This window comes from Anarhichas minor, unplaced genomic scaffold, assembly GCF_050575085.1.
Source record: "Anarhichas minor isolate MPS153535 unplaced genomic scaffold, ASM5057508v1 ptg000045l, whole genome shotgun sequence".
In the NCBI taxonomy this organism is placed as follows: domain Eukaryota; kingdom Metazoa; phylum Chordata; class Actinopteri; order Perciformes; family Anarhichadidae; genus Anarhichas; species Anarhichas minor.
The window spans coordinates 887,898-907,053 of NW_027466491.1; the positions used below are offsets into that span (position 1 = coordinate 887,898).

The 19,156-nt window shown below is 45.3% G+C and overlaps 1 protein-coding gene across 4 annotated transcripts in view; it reads right to left on the reverse strand.

The window, feature by feature from the left end:
- The window catches only part of tbc1d22a (TBC1 domain family, member 22a), a 94,861-nt gene that overhangs the window by 23,898 nt on the left and 51,807 nt on the right, over positions 1–19,156 (reverse strand). For all 4 annotated transcript variants that reach the window (XM_076111883.1, XM_076111885.1, XM_076111882.1 and 1 more), the window contains 2 exons: positions 13,014–13,089; positions 4,646–4,773 (listed from right to left, as the gene is read on the reverse strand). In XM_076111883.1, the coding sequence (XP_075967998.1) occupies positions 4,646–4,773; positions 13,014–13,089 (204 nt within the window). The remainder of the gene's footprint in view (positions 1–4,645; positions 4,774–13,013; positions 13,090–19,156) is intronic.

The window sequence follows — 19,156 nt, forward strand, 5'->3', positions numbered from 1 at the left end:
AGGAGGAGAAGAGATAGGATAGAGGAGGACATCGTAGGAGTGCGGAAGAATGAGGAAAAGAGTTCTATAAAAAGAACAATAAACGATGGCAGAACGGGACAGACCTCGCCGACAGCCTCCACTGAAAGTTTCATGAGTGGAAAAGTGGCCTATTATACCTAGCGGGGGGGGAGGGGGGGAGTGGAGGTGAGGGGCCGCGACAGAGCCCGTCCAAAAAAAAAAAAAAAAAAGGTGCATGTGTGTGTTTCTGAAAGGGAGTGTTGAAGAGGGGGGGAGGGGGGCAAACGACATTGTCAACCATCAAATATTCAGAGGATGGATTACAGGTACAACGTGTACTCGGGCTGCCGTCAAGTCACGACAAAGAAACAACACTGCTTAATCATTCATTCCCGCTTCTCTTTCTTAGGCTCGGAGTAGACAGCGGCACGTGTTGTGCGCCGACACGGGCGTCTCGTCTGTGAACCACTTCAGTACAGAGTGTACTGCACACTTCAACAGGTTTTCGTGAGCTCTAAACTACGTGAGAGGACTGCACTGTGGTGAAACACACATCAATGCATCAAAATGTGTTAATATTGACGTTCATTTTATAAAATGTATCACAAAAATCTGCATTTCATAGTTGAAAACGGCTCAAAACGACATCTATACTGGTTTGAACCAGCGGTTATCAGATTCTGAGATGGTGTCGACCGCTCGGGACTGATCCACGCCACGAGTAAAGGGTGTTAACGTCATCTTAACAGATTGTCCCGCCCACATTTTCAATGCTTCCTCCACCCATGGACGCTTATGAACACTGTATCTTTCATATTTCTTATTTACAGACTATCATGTCAACACACTCCATCCACACGTCCAAACCCGGTCCAGCTCCATCGATCCTGGTGAACTACGGTACTTGAACTCTTGAACTGACTTACTTCCAACCACACTGAAGCCATCCACACGTTGCAGCAGCTGGTCCGATACCAACCTGCTGCTCTCTGCTGCTTAAACAAACCTGGTGTGTAAATCAATTGCGTAAACCAAATAATTCAAAGTCCCAATGAATACAGCTTAAAGTGAGGCGTCCAAGTGGCTTTAAGTCATCCATCAGTGTTCCCACTGCTCTGACAACAAGGTGTAAATCATAGTCACAAAATGACATGCGAGTTGTAATTAAATGTCGGGACAAGGTATTATGTTTTACGATGCTGTAAATCCACTTTGAAAGCAGCACTCGTCTGTTTCTCTGCGTGTTGTTGCTGCATTCGTCTCATTGGCTTCCTTTCTTTCACTCTTTCAACAGGGTGGTGATTAGATTTGTCGCTGAGCTCTTAAAACTGTTGACACATGATGAAAAATAACTGCTTGTTACTATGGACACCATGCAGACTTCACCTTATAACAGAGCTGGCTGAGGCACAAGCGGGGCCAGCTAGTACGTCTCAATAACCACGAGCTTGTGTTCCATTTACTTTATGGGAGTAATCCGGAGGACTCTAAAGGTAGGCTGTACGCTGCTAGGTACGTCTGTCTTTGCTGCCAAGCTGGCTGTGGTTCAGTAAAAAACAAATGCACCGGAAAAAAAACTCATCTTAAATGGGAGATGTAATGATTTAGTATCAATAGTAGACACACGACGGTATCTTTAAGGCATGGGCTGACCAGGAAGCGGGTCCATGAAAACATAAGCGCTGCTGTCGGGTCAGTTAAAAGTGTTCCTTCTGAGACAAATGGGATTCTTCGGCTTCCTAATCGCCGATGTCCACATGAGTCATGTGAGTGGAGAGGCTGCACTCAAAACCGGAGGACTCGGGAGTGTTTTTGACTCTCGGGTTCACGACCCGGCAGCTTCGTGCCATCGAGAGCAGAGAGAGTGAGAGAGTGAGGAGGATCTATGCCGACGGGGATCAATTACCGTGAGTGGGATTTTGGGTCCGCAACAACTAATTGTTGGCAACAAATTTGATCATCGATTAGCTTGCTTTTGTTATGATGCACGACACACGCTGTAACAACGTCTCCATAAGGGGTGGGGGGGGGGGGGGGGGGGGGGGGGGCAGCCAATGGCGAGGCTTTTGGAGCTCAGGTGACGAATTACAGGAAATGACGCGGTGTCCTTGGTCTCTCCTTGGTCTCCGGAGTGAGCGTTTGAAAAGTGTGGGAGTCAATGGAGAAAAGAAAAAAAATGCATGATTACAGGCTCTAGAAACAAACGGGACGGACGGAACCGAGAGTTTTTAAATCGACCCGCAATCGTTTGTCGATCAAAGCGAAACCAAACTCTCAGATTAAGTCAGTTGCAGCCCGAGTAGGTTTATGGTCGTATCAATATTTGGAAGCAATGGATTTAAAATAGTTAAAGTGCTCATATGACAGTTTGCATTATTACAATTCAAAAGCACAAGGACTCAACGTTTCATTAGATGATGAGAAAGAATATATTTGGCTCCACCCTGAGCTTGCGGTAAAGGAAAACCTGATGTGTAATTAGTCAAATATATATATTTTTCTTACAAGCCAGCAGTGGTGTTCCATCAGCATCCGAGGGTGCTAACGCAAACCAAACCTGACACAAAAATGGCCGTGAGGGTTCTTAATTCAAGGAAGCCAAGAAAACGTTACGTGGCTTTCACCTGTCAGCTGCAATCTACTTCATGCCGCCCCAAAGTTCAGTCAGTTAAAGTTCAGAAAGATTCAGACGAGATGTATGCCGTGTTCATTCATCCAAGCTATGGTTTGTTGAAGGCTGTGGACTAAGCACTAAGTCTTTCCATCTCCAAGTTTCCTCTCTTTTCGCTCTCGTCTATTTTTACTTCACACCGTCACACCTTTCTCTCCCCTTTCATCCTCGATTTTCTTCAACACTCCCACTTTACTCCCTGATCTCTCTAAATCTCAATGTGCTTCCCATCCACTAACGTCTCTGCTTCTGCTGGAGCTTTTCCCTGCAACCCCAAAAAAGGCACGCACACAACGAGGTGCCGTTACTTGATAGACGTGGTTGCGTTTGTGTTAACGGGAAGCGACTGCACTACATTGCACTTATCACACGCTGACTTCAGAGCTGTGGAAATGTCTGACTTGAGGCTTAAGGCCTTTATGTGCCTTTCACGCCGAACACAAATATTGCATGAAAAAAAAAAAAACGCCGTAATTTGTTTCCCGGGACCCGGGAGGATTTTTCTGATCTTTCGCATAAAAAAAAAGGCACCAACCAATCACATCGTGTGTAACGGACAATCTTATAAACTCAACATGTAAAGACCGGATCCACTCCTTCCGTCGCTACCTTTCACAATAAAAGCCCTGCGCAAATCTATTCAAACCTTTAGTTGAAAAAAGTACAAAAGTCACAAATTTGCATCACTGCTCGTATGAATAGTTTTGACGCAAAATATTCACATGCGAGTATTCTGCATTTAACCTGTCGTTTGCTCGTCACGCAAAGGCCTTTTTACAGTTGCAAATGTCAGACTTTTGCGCTATAAGCGGACTATAACGGGCAAATATGAAAAGAACATCCGCAGTTTATGCTTTCCCATCTTAACGAGAATATGCGGGGGAAAACGATTAAACTCTTGATTGATGCCGAGAAGCGGTGGCAGAAAGAACAATGGCGGCAGACAGCTGCAGATACCGTTGTGAAGACGACAGCAGAAAAGTTACAGACACATGTTTGTGCAAACACCGGCGGAGAAATGATCCCTCGTGTGTGTCTCCGGGGCTGCGTCTCTCTCTCCTCATCCGATCAAACAAGTGCGATCGCGTGTCTTACACTCAACCTCTGCATCAGCTGGAAAATCCATTATATGTACTTAGCTCAAGTCCCGGACTACCCACACACGTTCCAGCCTTGTGCACACACACACACACACACACACACACCCCCCCCCCCCCCCCCCCCCCCGCTGAATCAATGGCAGACATTATGTGATATTGACAGCGCCGACCGAGGTTAACAATCTGGTGTAACTGTAGGCGCCGCCTATTAAGCCGTGTGTAGATGTGAAAGGGCGGCGGAATGAGCAGGTCCAGGTGTGTTTGAATGGGATTAAGATCCTGCTCTCTCTCTCACACATGTACACATCTAGGTCAACACAGTAATAGAATCTACTTTCAACCGGGCAGCCATAAAATCAAACCACATTTTAAATTGCACAAAAAAAAAATAAAAAAATCTAGTTTCATGCACGAAAGGGGCCTCTGACATCTTTTGTTTCATTACTGAATCAACTAATCCTTTGCAATCCCTTATTCGCACAGTCTTATTCGCATATTTATTTATTTTTTAACTTTCCGAAACAAATCAACCGCTTCTGTTAAACTAACAAGTAAAAAGTGTGAATTTTTCTGCAGCATGGCTGCGTGAAGGGGGCCGAAGCAGCATAGTTAAGGCCGTATTATAAGCTCTGTATAATTAAGACCACGCGGCGAAAGGCTGTCATGATTGAATACCTTCAATAAAAGAAATCTGTGTTATGTTTCATCGTGCCTCCTGGGTTGGTAGGAATTAACAGAAGGGCAATCATAGACGTCATTATCAGAGAATATCCCCGTTTCTGAGATCCAAGGCAAAGCCAGATAGATAGAAATGGACATAACAAAACGCTCAATAAGAGCAGCTTTTGCTGTGTGTGTGTGTGTGTGTTTTTACCTGGTATGTGTCCCACAGTCTGATGGTGCAGCGTAGTGGCAGCTCCCTCATCAGGAGGTTGTTCATCCAGCGGAAGGCAAACTGCAGGTACTCCACCTCGTACTGCTGCATGTGGAGGTGCACGGACTCTGTCAAAATAATAATAAATCACTATTAAAAATAAAAATAAAAAAATAGTAGAGATACAGACGTCAATAGAAACAGTGACAAGTGTGTCGACAGATTCCTTTCGTTGCTCCGGTGTCACGCGCACGCGTGACCTCCCCTTCCTCATAATAGAGATGTAATTACCGAGCGATCAGAACTGTCGGAGAAAAGCTACACACCGAGCTGAGACGAGAAAAAAAAAAAAAGTGTATTTGTTATTAAATGAAACTCCAACAGCATGTCAGCGCAGTGAGGAACGGGGTGCACACACCGTAAGTCAGAAGCACCCAGAGGTGAGGACAGGCAGCATGTTTATGTCAGGTACAGCGCGGGTTTATTATTTCTGTATTTGTGTTTATCTTTGTCATGCAAGGTCAATCTGTGCAAAACCTGTTTGAACCCCTACGGGGGCTTTTAATTAAATTGTGACTATTTATCTTTTTGTGGGGAAGTGGAGTGATTTTAATATTGCACCAGCTCAGCACTGATTTGAACCCTAAAACACACTCACTGGACCTCCCGTCAGTCAAACTCTGTCAAAACTGAAGCTTTGTATTTAAAAAAAATGTATCTCTTCAGTTTTCTGCGAGTCAGGCTGCATTTCCTGTTCAGCCTGTTTAACAAAGGTTACAATTGAGTCTTCCTGCGGGAATAGTTAAAAACAAAACAAAAAAACAGTGATTTGGAAATGGTAACAATGCTTGTAGTTGGAGAATGGCAAATATTTGATGATCTGGAATATTAATCATGTCCACATGGGCCTTTACTGTCAGTTTGTGTTTAGTTTATTTAGGCTGAATCTCAGGCCAAAGGGCTGATAAACAAGTCACATTAAGACAAAGAAGTGTTGGTTTATTGGACAGAGAATCAGTAGCCGGTCACCACCGAGACGTTGGCAGAAGGAGGAGGATAACCAGTGAAAAAACAGGACCAGAAAATGTGTTTGTCAATCACTCAATATGACAGGATACAAGAAAAGTATACATCTTTAAAAGCTTTCATTTTAAAAAAAAAAAAAAAGAACTTCCAAAACAGCTGGGCACTGTTGTTTTGGCAAACGTTACTCAAACAGGAGTAAATGCATTTGTTGGGAACTATTTTCACGGCGGATTCATACACACTTGGTTTGATTTGATACATTTCTGGCAGCAGAACGACTCGACTAAACTACAATGCCCATGATTCGTGTAATGTGGGTCCATGTCTCCTTGTGTAACTGGCTCATTGATGTGCTTTCAGTAGCTTTTGGCAAACAATGGAGAATAAGCTACTTTAGACTTAAGCTTCACAGTCAATACTTGTAAGTACTGATTGTTGTTTTGGGAGAAATATAGAATACCCTGAGATGTTAAGCTTTGCACATTACTGTAGTTAAACGTCTCTTGCACCATTAATAGCGGAGATATAACTAACCAGCCGAGGCTGCTGTTTCTACTCAGTATGTCTCGTTGGTCTGCCAGAAATATTGAGAATCACACACACAGAGAGAGAGAGAGAGAGAGAGAGAGAGAGAGAGAGAGAGAGAGAGAGAGAGAGAGAGAGAGAGAGAGAGAGAGAGACAGAGACAGAGACAGAGAGAGAGAGAGAGAGAGAGAGAGAGAGAGAGAGAGAGAGAGACAGAGAGACAGACACACACACACATTCGTTGCATCCGGCGATCTCAATTTGCTCTCAATGTGGAGTTCAAAAGACGGCGGCAATGTCAGGGTGGTGGCGCAGCGGGCTGGCACGAACGCTCGCCGACGACAAGCAGAAGCGCCGGCCAAAAGATTCGTGTGTGGGGCTGTGACGCGGCGGGGAACGGCTGCCTTTTGTTTCCTTCCTCTGTTCTTGATAAATGTTTGTTTCATGCTTCTTTACATGACAAAAGAATAAAAATACCACTCGGTATTCAGCGACTCCCTATTTCATTGTCATCACACCAGTGACACTCATTCTCTCTCTCTCCTCACACACACACACACACACACACACACACACACACACACACACACACACACACACACACACACACACACACACACACACACACACACACACACACACACACACACACACACACACACACACACACACACACACACACACACACACACACTTCACAAAAGAGCTGTAATTAAAGAGCTGTCAGAGAATCTATGAGAAAAGCCAGTTGGGGGGGCTACATACAGCATCCTCTTCTCTCACACTCTTAATCAGGGCTGACTGACAAACACTCGCACACACATATACAGCTTTAATAAAGCCTTAATTGGAGACACATGGAGGGTATTTCAAGCCAAGAACATACACATTAGTGCCCTCAAACACACACGCAGCGGCCCCCTTGAATGGCAGCTGTCTTCCATTGCTCACACATGCATGTTTTAACAATCATGCACACACTCCACCACATGAGCAGGGCGCGAAGCAAACGCAAAGCGATTATTTCACGCTCGTCTCTGCAGTTTAATTATCACACGCTGCTGTAAAAGCATAAACAAGGCGAGCTCATTAACGGCAAATGCATCACGGTGGCAGATCTCAGCTCGCTGCCAAACGGAGGGGGAGAGAGTGGAACAACTTTAGACAATGTTAAATTACACTAATGAACTTGCTCTGCCTAATATTAGCGACTCCACCAAACACGGAGAGGGAGAGGTGCACCATGGGGGAGTGGTGGAAGGGAGAGTCGTTTGTCACGAGGAGTTATCGCGGCAGGAGAGGAGAGGAGACGGGGGTTCAAGGGAGGGGAGGAGAGGAGAGGAGAGAGCAAAGGGAAGGAGAGGAGAGAAGTTAGCAAAGGGGAGGAGAGGAGACGGGAGTTCAGGGGAGGGGAGGAAAGGAGAGGAGAGAGCAAAGGGAAGGAGAGGAGAGGAGACGGGAGTTCAGGGGAGGGTAGGAAAGGGGAGGTGGGGAGGGAAGGAAAGGAAAAGAGGGGAAAGTAAAGGGAAGGAGAGGAGAGCAGAGAGAAAAGGGAAGAAGAGGAGTTAGCAAAGGGAAGGAGAGGAGAGAGCAAAGGGAAGGAGAGGAGGAGATAAATTAACAATCATGAAAACAAAAAAAGAACAGGAAAAAAAACACATGAAGGATGAAACAATGAGATGAACTAAGGCGCTAAAACTTGTGACTTGTAAACCAGCTGGCGCCGGGACTCGGCATGCTGGGTAGCGTAGTTGTGGGGGCCGAGGGAGGTCGAGGATGAGCTTTCTCACAGACAATGATTGACTGATGAGTCTCGTCTTCCCTCCCACTGCCAGTTAAAGTTGAGGACGGAGGCCACGACGCCGGCTCGTCTGCTCACCACAGCCCGTGGCCGGTGAAGTGTGGGTGGACAGCTGGAGGTCAGAGGTCGTGCAGTGACTAGTGAGCGGCTCCCAGGATTCTGCTGATGAGGCCAATTCTGCCCGACTTCATGCTCTTCTTGGTGCCAAACGTCATTACAGTTACACTCGTCCAACTCTCCTACTGGCTGTTTGTTTCTCTCACCATTTAACTTTCGCTCAGTCTGTTCGTTTTGAATCTTTTCTCTGTCATTTGCCGACTCTTTTACTGTGAACTATTCACATTGCTTCCTGTCTCTGTAAATATATAAAAGAGAATGTAGTCATCTCACTGTAACCCTTTCAGCCATTCTTTCTTTTTATTTTACTCTTGCCAGCTTTAGCACAGATTTAACCAAATCCTCCTGTGGATACGACACAGGCAGCGGGGTCCTGTTTGTTCTCCAGCGCTGGCTTTTCTGGAACAAGACTCTCGCACGCTCAGTCAGTCACCAGTGTACGTACACGCCGAATGTGCCCGTCTCCGGTCTTTTCCTTTGGATATAGTTCATCATAAAGTACACCCCTAATTCTAATCCGGTTCGGTATTTAAAGACAAATAGGCTTTCATAGGATATGCACGCTTCAATATCTGTTTTATTTATCTCAAGTGTCATCGCGATATTGAACCATATTATCGCACATCGTCCTCATATCGACCTGTTGTACTTGTTAACATGTATTTGTCACCTTTGTGTTACTGTATTTAAATAATAATACACGTGTGCATAGTGTATTGTTTGTACATATATTTGCGTGTCCCTGGTCGCACTATGAATGTTTTTCTCTTCCCTCTGGCAAAGACGCAGCAAAACCAGGTAAAAACAATCTTTAATAAGCAAGTCAAGTGGAGGAGATGGAGTTCGCTGGGTGATGCTTACTTATTCCTCTCACAGAATAAACAAGCAGAAGGTCACACGGTTTTTTAATTTCCTCACTGATTGCCCGTGGGAGACTGCGGCGATTGCGGATCTGATGTGTTGCGATGTACACATACTGTATGAGCGTGCAATGTCAAACATCAACGGGGCTTCTCTCCGCCCTAAACATGCGAGAGAGCAAGGATGTCGTGCAACGCGGTGCAACGGCATCACGAGCAACGGCAGGCCTATCGCCATGCATTCACGTCCTCAGACGAAGTTCAGAAACCTGTAAACGACACGGGTCCAACATAGTACATGTCAACGAGCGTGTGTTCGTAACAATAATTACCGTATTTTCCGCACTATAAAGCGCACCGGATTATAAGGCGCACCTTCAATGAATGGCCTATTTTAGAACTGTTTTTATATATAGGGCGCACCGGATTATAAGGCGCATAGAATAGAATAGCGTCGTAAGCGTGTCTCTTGAAAGGTGCCATTTTGGGGTCTTTATACACACAAGTGGTGTTGGACTAGGAGTAAGCACAGTACCGGTGTTTACCGCGGTGCGGCTTTGTAGTTTACCAGTCGTACTGAAACATTTTGACAGAGCGCCGTGTACAACCAGTATGGATCAACCAATTAACCAATTGATCCATATATAAGGCGCTCCGGATTACAAGGCGCACTGTCGTTTTTTGAGAAAATTAAAGGCTTTTAAGTGCGCCTTATAGTGCGGAAAATACGGTAGTTAGCATAATTAACACATGAGAAGTGACATGTAACGTGAGGAAACACAATCTATTTTATCCAAGAAGTGCAGCAGCCAAGAGCTAAAGTCAGGCTTTGGTAGAGAATATTTGAGAGACATACTGTATTGTTAGACAGCTGTGGATTTCTTTTAATAAATGCTTGGAGAAAAAAAACATGCATTATTTCAAGAATGTGAAAAAGTCAAACTGCTGTGAGGCAGAGGGAGCAGAGCGCGTGCACATTGTAGTGGTGATGTCTGGAGTTTGTGGAGGACGGTGTGGGAAGACGGGGAAAGATGGTGTGATGGACCCCGGGGCCCGGTTAAAAAACCGGGCCCCAGAACAGGTCTGCTGAAGTCAACGCGGCTTTAAAAAGTGGCTCCACAGATCCCCCCAAAATATACAAATCCGGCCCCCCCAATAAAACCACATTAAACAGATAGAACTGTAAATACACAGAGACCGTCACACACATTTTTTTTTAATTATTTTTTTTTTTAAACGATTCAGGCTGAGAGAGCGTGCGCCGCCAGCACGTCCCCTCATTTGCATAAATACATTCACCTTCGGGCAATTTGCATGTTGATGAACTCGTGCTAATGCACTCGCCTGCAAGAGATTCACAGAAAGAGATAAGGGAGCGATAAAGAGATCAGAGGAACGGAGCAGGCACGCCGACAAAGGGGCTTGTCTTTTTGAGGAGGTGCACATGCTAACGTCAAGCAAGGCTAATGGGAGTTAGCGTCACTTATTACACAAGTGGGGGTGATTACACAGAGGGGGGGGCTGTAAGAGAGAAACAAAGAGATTTCAAAGTAAAAGCCTCCCAACCATGTCATCCACTGTTTTCAACTGAAAGAATTAAAGTAAAGCCACAAAGAGCTTTGATTCATTTGAATTTTGAACAAATTGTTGTCTTCCTTACTTCAAGTTCAATTAGAGCTTACACTAGAGGACTGAATCCACAGAATGAATGCCCACTGGTAGAACATGTTTGATCATAAAAGTATCTTTTAGCTGAGTCATGCGGGGGAAGGTGACTGAGCTACACTCGAGGGGGAAGGGTTTTTATATTCAGCCATTTCAGGATTTAAACCGGTGGTAACACGGTTACCACATCTTGTCCTGGAGACTTTGGAATCTGTCGGAGACTCTTGAAATATCTGTCATCTGTCTAGATGACAGATATAGGAGGAGCTATAGCAGTCGTTTTAAAGAAGCAGCGAGAAGGTGACAAGAGACAGTGGTGCGAGACAGACGGATCAGCTCTGTCTGAACACTACTGACCCTGTACTGCAAACAATCATTCTGTTAGAAATACTGCGCTGAGGTGAAAAAAAAAAAAAACCTCCCTGCTTCCCTTATCTCTCCTCCCATTGGCTTAACAAATACCCCGTCAGCTACTAGGGCTGGATGTCACTACTCATTATCAAGTCGTATCGAAACTTCTCCAGTCAAACGATCATTTTTGTGCCCAGATCTAGAGCAAAAAATAGTATTTGCATTGTTTTTGCTTGCAGCCAATCAGCACAAGCGTTATTCGATTCAATGCAACATGCAAACAGCTGATTCATTGAACACTGGTACCGGCCGATAACCAAAGCCCAGGTATCGCTGTCAGGACTTAAATTAGTCGGATTATTGCATCCATGATTGGTACCGGCAACGTTATTTAGTAAACGATACCCAGCCCTATCAACTACTCACGTCCCTGTATCGGATACCCAGAGCAACAGCTTAAGTGTTTTCTTTCCCCTTTTTGGGAAGGTTACAAATAGATTTGTTCATTTTGCACGAAATTAATTAAGTACAATTAGTGCCGGTAATGTAATGAATTGGTGATCTCAAAAGAAACATACAAAACACATTAACACAAGAGAGGAAAACAATAAAGAAACAATAAAAAATGATCGTAAAATAGGGTTCTCCAACATGGGATTTGTATCAGGAGTGAAACGGTAATATTGGTAAATCTGTACCGGTCGCTGCAACATCTGGCCTGTTGTGAAAAGAGCCCGACCTTTATCCAACTGCACAACACTGTGGATAACCCTGCATCTGATAAGCGCTGATAGGTAATTTTGGAAGAGACGTGAGGCCATTGTTCCCAAAACAGATGCGGTGTCGACAGCGGGGCGAAAAACAATCCCGTAACACAAGATAAAAGCTATCTGTGATCTCATTAGAGGTGGTAATGTCAAGCTAGCGAGGTATAAAATGGCTGTGCCCAAACTATGATGACGGGCCACTTATGGAACAAGATACAGTAAAAATGTCAAGTCATTTCTTTATGTCTGTGCCGGGGTGTGGCGGCGGCTTGGGAGGACTTTGCCTCTTCATTTTGTCAATTTATTTTCTCTAAACAGAGAAAAGACACACACACACACACACACACACACACACACGATGTGCACAAACTTACAGTATATCCGTTTCTTTTTCTCACGCAGAATACAACAACAGGCACCGACACACTCACACACTCGCCCTCTCTATCGGCAAGTTTGCACTGTCATGATCACACGCTAACTTTCCCTGACATTCACACCCCCGCACACACACACTCTCTCTCTCTCTCTCTCTCTCTCCATCCATTTGGATGCAGCGGGTGAGTCCTCCCCTCCCTCTGGCTGACGGAGCGGGTGACGGGATGGTCGGACAGCACCAAGGTTAGCCAAGAACACGGCCATTGTACAAAAGGCGTGCTTCGATAAGACCTCGCTCTGCACACTGCACTCGTGGGCCGCACGAGCGACAACGGTACGTTTGTATGAAAAATCTATTTTAAACGATATTAATACATTTATTGTTTTTGACAACATGAAAAAGAGGTGGTGGGAAAGCAGCACTGCTAATTAACACCACGGTTGTGTGTTTGAGTACGCTAACAATCACCAACACGTTCACATCCCCCCCGCCCGACAGCCGAGTGGAATGACAATCGGTAATGGCGGTGTCACGGAAGAATCAAGCGGTGAAAACCGAACGTTGCTTCCTGTTGTGTTATCTAGTTCTGACACGTGAACTCAAACGATCACAGAAACTTGAGAGTGTTAAGAAAACTGTCTCCTCATTAAAGGGAAACGTTGCAGATTTTCATCCGGCTCTGTGTCACCGCGCTGTGGGTGCAGACCAAAGACTCTGACTGTTGCCTGGCAGAGGAAACATAACTAAGACCTTTAAAAACAAGTGTGCCCGAACACTGAAAAGACAACTGACACAAGGAAAAAGGATGATTTGATTGACTGGCGGATGGGTGGGTGAGTGGTTGGACGGACAGACGGACAGAAAGCAGATCACTCACCGTCAATCCTGCTGACGAGCTCCTCCAGGGCCTTGACTTTCCTCTGGATGCCTGGCTGGGCAAAGGTGTAGTTATCCTGAGGAGAAGAAAAACCAGACCGAGTCAATATGGACAGAACGGTGGGTCTGTGTAATATCTAATGTTCAGACTTTGAAGCATTTTAGCTGATTCCCAAAGTGAATGAATGCAGGAGTTAAATCAGTATGAGCAACAACAAGGAGGACGAAGGTCCCACTACAGCCTGAAATGACCAGATAAACAAAAAGGTGCAAGAGCAAGCATTAAAAACAAGAGCTAATGACATCAAGTAGAAATTTGTATGACAGGAATATTTGTCACATTCCTCCATAACTTCTCAGATAATCTGTGGCTGACACGGATTAGTTTCCCATTTGACGTTTTTGCAGCCGATGGTTCGAGATCTCCCATTTTTACTTTGAAGGGGGGGGGGGGGGGGGGGGGGGGGGAGAGAGAGAGACTCATTTTCAGAAGAGTGCAGGAGCCCTTTAAAAGGTTTGAAGTGTTTGCCAGGGCTCATTTCACACCTCGCACAAAAGCCCGGAGGCGCCTTTTAAAAACAGCAAACAGAGAAAATAGGCCACCTAACGAACACCGGCGTGACAGCGCGGCGGCGGCCTTGAAGACAAAAGGAGATGGCTGGCTGTGATTGTGGCTGAAGAACAGAGCAGGCCGAGCCGTGAATGGGTCCCGACCTCAGATTGTTGGTCTGAAGTGGAGGAATCGTAAAATATCCCAAAGAGCTGAAGCCCTTCATTTCACTATTGTCCCCTTCAAGTGGTTGGTGTGCCTCATGTGGACGGCATGAGACCAGCTGGTGGATAAAGAGTGCTCGTAATAACTCCCTCCATTGTGTGCACAACAGATAGAAGATATCATGATTAGATATTATATTACGTATTTATTAACACTGTGACTATGAAGGCTTTCACACACCGGGGACATTCTTTTTGTGTGTGTGTATTATTATGCAAGTCAATTTGTTTCTTTGAACTGTTGTTTTCCTCATGAATACTCTCACAAAGAGAATGAATATTTCACGATGTTCTGAGCTTTCGCACCACAAATAAAAAGGCATCAGCCTCTGACGTTGTGTGGAGCGGACATATTGAAAACGTGCAAGACCAGGGGGAGGCTCCGCACCGCCGACCGAGACGGGAAACTTTACTCCTTTGGCTTCGAAAGCAAGAAGAGGCGACTGAGTGATGAGTGGCGCTGTGGTGAACACACATGTTGACATTTCAGCACAGAACATGACTCAACAGAATTATTTTAGGACTATATTGGGATATGGAGACAATAACTGAACCTGGAGCGCACAATGAAGATGGGGGGGGGGGGGGGGGCTGTGGGCTGGACTTGCAGAATACATGTGAGAACATGCACGTAAGTATCGCGTGTGTGAAACACACACACACACACACACACACACACACACACACACACACACACACACACACACACACACAGATTACGTTTCCTTGAGGGGTCATTTCAGTGTGGCTGGAGAACAGCTGATGTGGCAAACTATCCAACAGATGGAGAGATGGAGAGAGAAAATGAGAAAGAAAGAGAGAGAGAGAGAGAGAGAGAGAGAGAGAGAGAGAGAGAGAGAGAGAGAGAGAGAGAGAGAGAGGGGGGGGGGGGTCATTTAGCACTAAACAGCTCCAGTTGTCCTTCAGGCTCAGCAGAACCAAGGCCCACATGTCCTCCTGAGTCCATCAGAGGCTGGCGGGGTAGAAACCGCATTCTCTCTTTTTGTATTATTACTCCATCTATAGCATCACTATGTGTCATCCCTTTTTTTTTTTTTTTTTTTTTTATTACCAAGTATGGATTTGAAAATGATTGCCCAAAAAGGATTGTTGAGGCCAATATTGATTGGCCTCAACACACTAATCCTACTCCAACTCCCATCATCCTTCTTGTTGTTGTTAATCCTATATGTATACATCGTCTTTCTTGTCTCCCTTCTTTTCCCACCACCCCGTGTTCATGTGGTTAGGAGCTAAGCGAGTGTGAGGCCCAGTACAAGTAATTACATTTGCATTATTGAAGCTGCTGGCATTAATCATCTCTCTCTCTCTCTCTCTCTCTCTCTCCCTACAATTCAAATGGTCTCTATACCTCTGCTCACATTCTCTTCTTTTTCCTCCCCGTCAGCGTCTTTATTGCTTTTGAATCCATCTTATTCTCACACTTATTCTCCCTCTCTGTTTTATTATACGTGTGCCTCGCACTTTCTTTAATTCATATTCTCTGTCTGGCAGCTCTCTTTGCATCTATCAACTTGTAAAAGCACTGCTCGTACGGAACACAAATGTTTTTAAAAGGTATGACTCATCATTATTTTTGTACGTTGGTGATTCGATACAGCCGGTTTCTTCTTTTAGCTTCTGTATCTTCATCCACATCTACTTTTAGGAGAGGATTCGTACATTTCCTTTCTCCACAGAATCACAACAAAAAAAGGAAAAGACAGTAATGCATTTGAGGGTCAGGAGGTTTTCCAGACTCGTGTTTGTCGGTGCTTTAAGGTTCTTACTTTCGTTCATCTCTCACTCTCTCTCTTCTTCCTTTCTTTTCCTCTCCTCTTTCTTCTGTGAATGTGCATATTTTCTCTCTTTCCACACCCATTCATTTCCCTCTAAATCTCGCTCTGCTCCCCTCCACTTTCTTCATTTAGAATCCCTCCCTCCGCTCATTTCTTCCCTTCCTCAATGGCTCGTCTCCTCTCCCACCTTCTGCTCTCCGTTTCTTTGTCTATTTCCATCACTTTGGTGGTGCTAATGAGACTAGACTTGACTAAGTGTTGTGAACATGCTATTATGTGTCCTCTGCTTTGTTTTGGTCCCTAGTGTTTCATTTTCTTCCATGCTTCACTGCATTTTATTTTGGTGACTGATTGTTGTTTAGTTAGATCTCTTTTTTTAACTTTAGACACATTTGTGACAAGGTTAAGACGCTAAAAGGAAGTGAGCCTTAACTCTCATTTTCCTTCTTCTTCTGCATTCACATTTATTCCTTTTCCCTTTCTGTCTCAACTGCTTCTCCTATTTCCTCTCTCCACCTTTTCACTCTCTCTCCTCCTTTGTCCCATTTTCTCCCCACTTACGCCCGTCCTCACTCACTTCCTCTCAAATCCATTATGTTGGATCTTTGATCAGCTGAGGCAACAGGAGGAAATCAACTCGTACGCCTTCATTATTCATACGTTCTCCTCTTCTCCCGAACATCTGTCCGGCCGCCACATCTGACCGGGCGACTGCGTCGAGCTCGCCCCCGTTTCACGCGTCACGAACATGAATTCACCGTCTCGCTTTCTCGGCCAGGTGTCAACAGCCTCTCGTTCTCTCCTCCTTTTGTCCACTCGCTCTGTCGCTCTCTCTCTCAGTCCGCTGAATCAATAGCTCTTCACCTCTCAGTCCATTCTATTAGAGACAACAATGGCTCCATGCCAGACTAAGATTGCCTTCCTATTGTGGCACAGGATGTCTATCAGCAAGTTGGACGGAATCAACACAACAACGCTGTGAGGGAGTGTGAGAGAGAGAGAGAGAGACGTGAGGAGCGAGAGAGAGATGACAGGTCAAGATAAAGGGCAGACAATAAACTGAAGGACAGGGCAATGATCTGTCATCCTCTGGTACGTCTGTCTGTGTGTGTGTGTGTGTGTAAGAAAGAGAAGCTGAAAGTGATTGTGTGAGAGAGATGACAGGTTGTGATAAGGTGTAGACAAAGGTGTGGACAATTACAGTTGTTCAGAGCTACAGGAGGAGCGGCCAGATTTCATTCTGTTGCTTTAGTGCGCGTTTGTGTCCAGTTCCAGGGTCGCTGAACTGGAATGTGTAATGGCAGCACAGGAGGGGAGCTAGTCCATATGTTTGAGACAGAGGTATAAAGGTACGGGGGGGGGGTGTCTACAGCACAGAGTCAACAACACTGAGAGGCTACAATTTATTCTGAGGGGGACATTAATGAGACATGAAAAAACAGTCTGTTGTTATAATAAGCATATGGAATCTGTAGGTTTTTGTTTTGATGTTTTGCGAGGTCAACCTTTGACCACCAAAATCGAATCAGTTCATCCTCGAGTCCAACGCGGACGTTTGTTCCACCTTTGAAGAAACTCCCTCCGGGCGTTCACAAAGATTTCACATTCACAAGAAAGGCCCGGACTACTGACGGGAAAAACAACAAAAACTAAATAAGATGAGGTGAGGGGCAGATGTAAAAAGCCGGTCACCGGGTTTCTCCAATTCCCCTCCCCAATTACAGAAACCGTGTTTCTCATTTATGTGACATTTAAGAAATCAGGTCAGTGCTGAAGGCAGTAAAACCTGCCTCATGCGAATGCAAAACCCCGACCTCAGCCTCAAGCGTCTCTTGGACAATTAAATGCGAGACATCATTTTCTAAAGACAAGAAAACATCTCCCACGCCTTTCAGTCGCCGTATTCAAAGCATTTACGCCGTGAAGTGGCCCGTTTACCCGAGAGCGAACCAATGCCGACTACTCAGAAGATCAAATGTAAAAGCTTTCTTGTTATATCCGCAAGGAAGTACAAGGAAGTGAGAGTTGCAGAGAGATTAACCTGCACTTTGAGACTGCCTCGGTGGATGAGTTGTGGAGCATAAAGAAACCTTGCCGTGCCTTTCATGACCCCTGATGCGATCAGCACCACTTGTCCCTCTGCTGACGATGTTTTCACCCAGCAGAAGGCTGCACACGCTTTCCTTTAGGCCATTCTTATTGCATAAATGCAAAAAAGCAGCCGTTACTGCCACCATGACCACTGAACTGCATGTGAACTACTTTAGCAAACATGTAAGAAAGATGAAGAGGGAGGCGCAGTGGTTCAAGTGGAGGTGAAAGGACAAAATGTCATATTGTGCACCAATTAAACAATAAATAAAAACAAATCAATTACTTAATATATTTACATGGAAATCCAATTATCTTTTCTTCCTATGAAACAAAATATTAAGTCTGCTCATGTGAGCTATAGTGCCAACCAATGACATCATGACTTCCATCCATCAGACTGAAACTTTTAGCGATGACAGAGGTGCGTGTGGGTGGTAGCCACAGTCCTCCGCAGCTCTGCCGCCCACTTTTCTTTTAGGGATTTAAATCCCTCCTGTGCGCGTACGCCGCTCAAATATTCCGCTTCACGAGGGAATACGTCACGGCGCGGGAGCTAAAGACGCTCTAACTTCCGGTACACACCGGGACTTTCAGGTCAACGGCGAGTCGTTACACACTTACACGCACACCAGTGAGACTTGGAAGACAGACAATACAAACACATGCACATGTACAAACAAGCTGTCAAGCATCTCGCACACACACACCAGCTGGCAGATCACTCCTCCTGTGTGTGTGTGTGTGTGCGTCGGATTGAGTGACAGCCCCGTGTGACAGTGGGGACCCTTGAGGGAACCAGAACAGGACACGGCGTCTGGTTCGGTCAGGCTACCGTCTGCTAGACGTCGGTCCTTGGACCCCTGTTCCCATTCGAGGGAGACCCCATCTCTAGCTGGCGCTGTGGAAACAGATGGTTACCTTGACAATGAGCGGGCACAGTCCAAGGGAGGGGCTGGAGGCAGGAGGAGAGGGAGCTGCAGAGCATTGAATCTGTGTTTTACATGAAGTTAACGTTGATTATTTATCTTGTTGGCGCCTGACTCAAGACATGAAACGGAATGAAAACCATCTCTGATAGCGTTCCAGTCAAAAAGTCGTGAATAAAGACATCCTTGATGTTCTGCACTCTGTGGCTATAAATAAGAACGGCTCTGAAGTGGAATTAAAGGCTACAGCTGAGAGTCTGATGAATCAACATCTCCTCACAACTTTGCGTCGGGTCAGAAAAGTTTTCCTGTTGAACTCCGCATTTGTCGAGACCGCCGCCGAAAATATAATAAGTTCAGATCCTGAGGTGAAATTACATTTCTCAAAAAATACATTTAAGAGCCCCCCGCCGTAAAAAGGCGTATCTGCAGAATTAACATAAAAGGCAGGTTTTCATCGGCTGGTTTTAAAAAACGGAGAGCCCTTGGGGATGTGCTGCAGGAATAATGGACTTTTTTTTTTAACTTCTTGACTTCATTTCCCCCTCTGG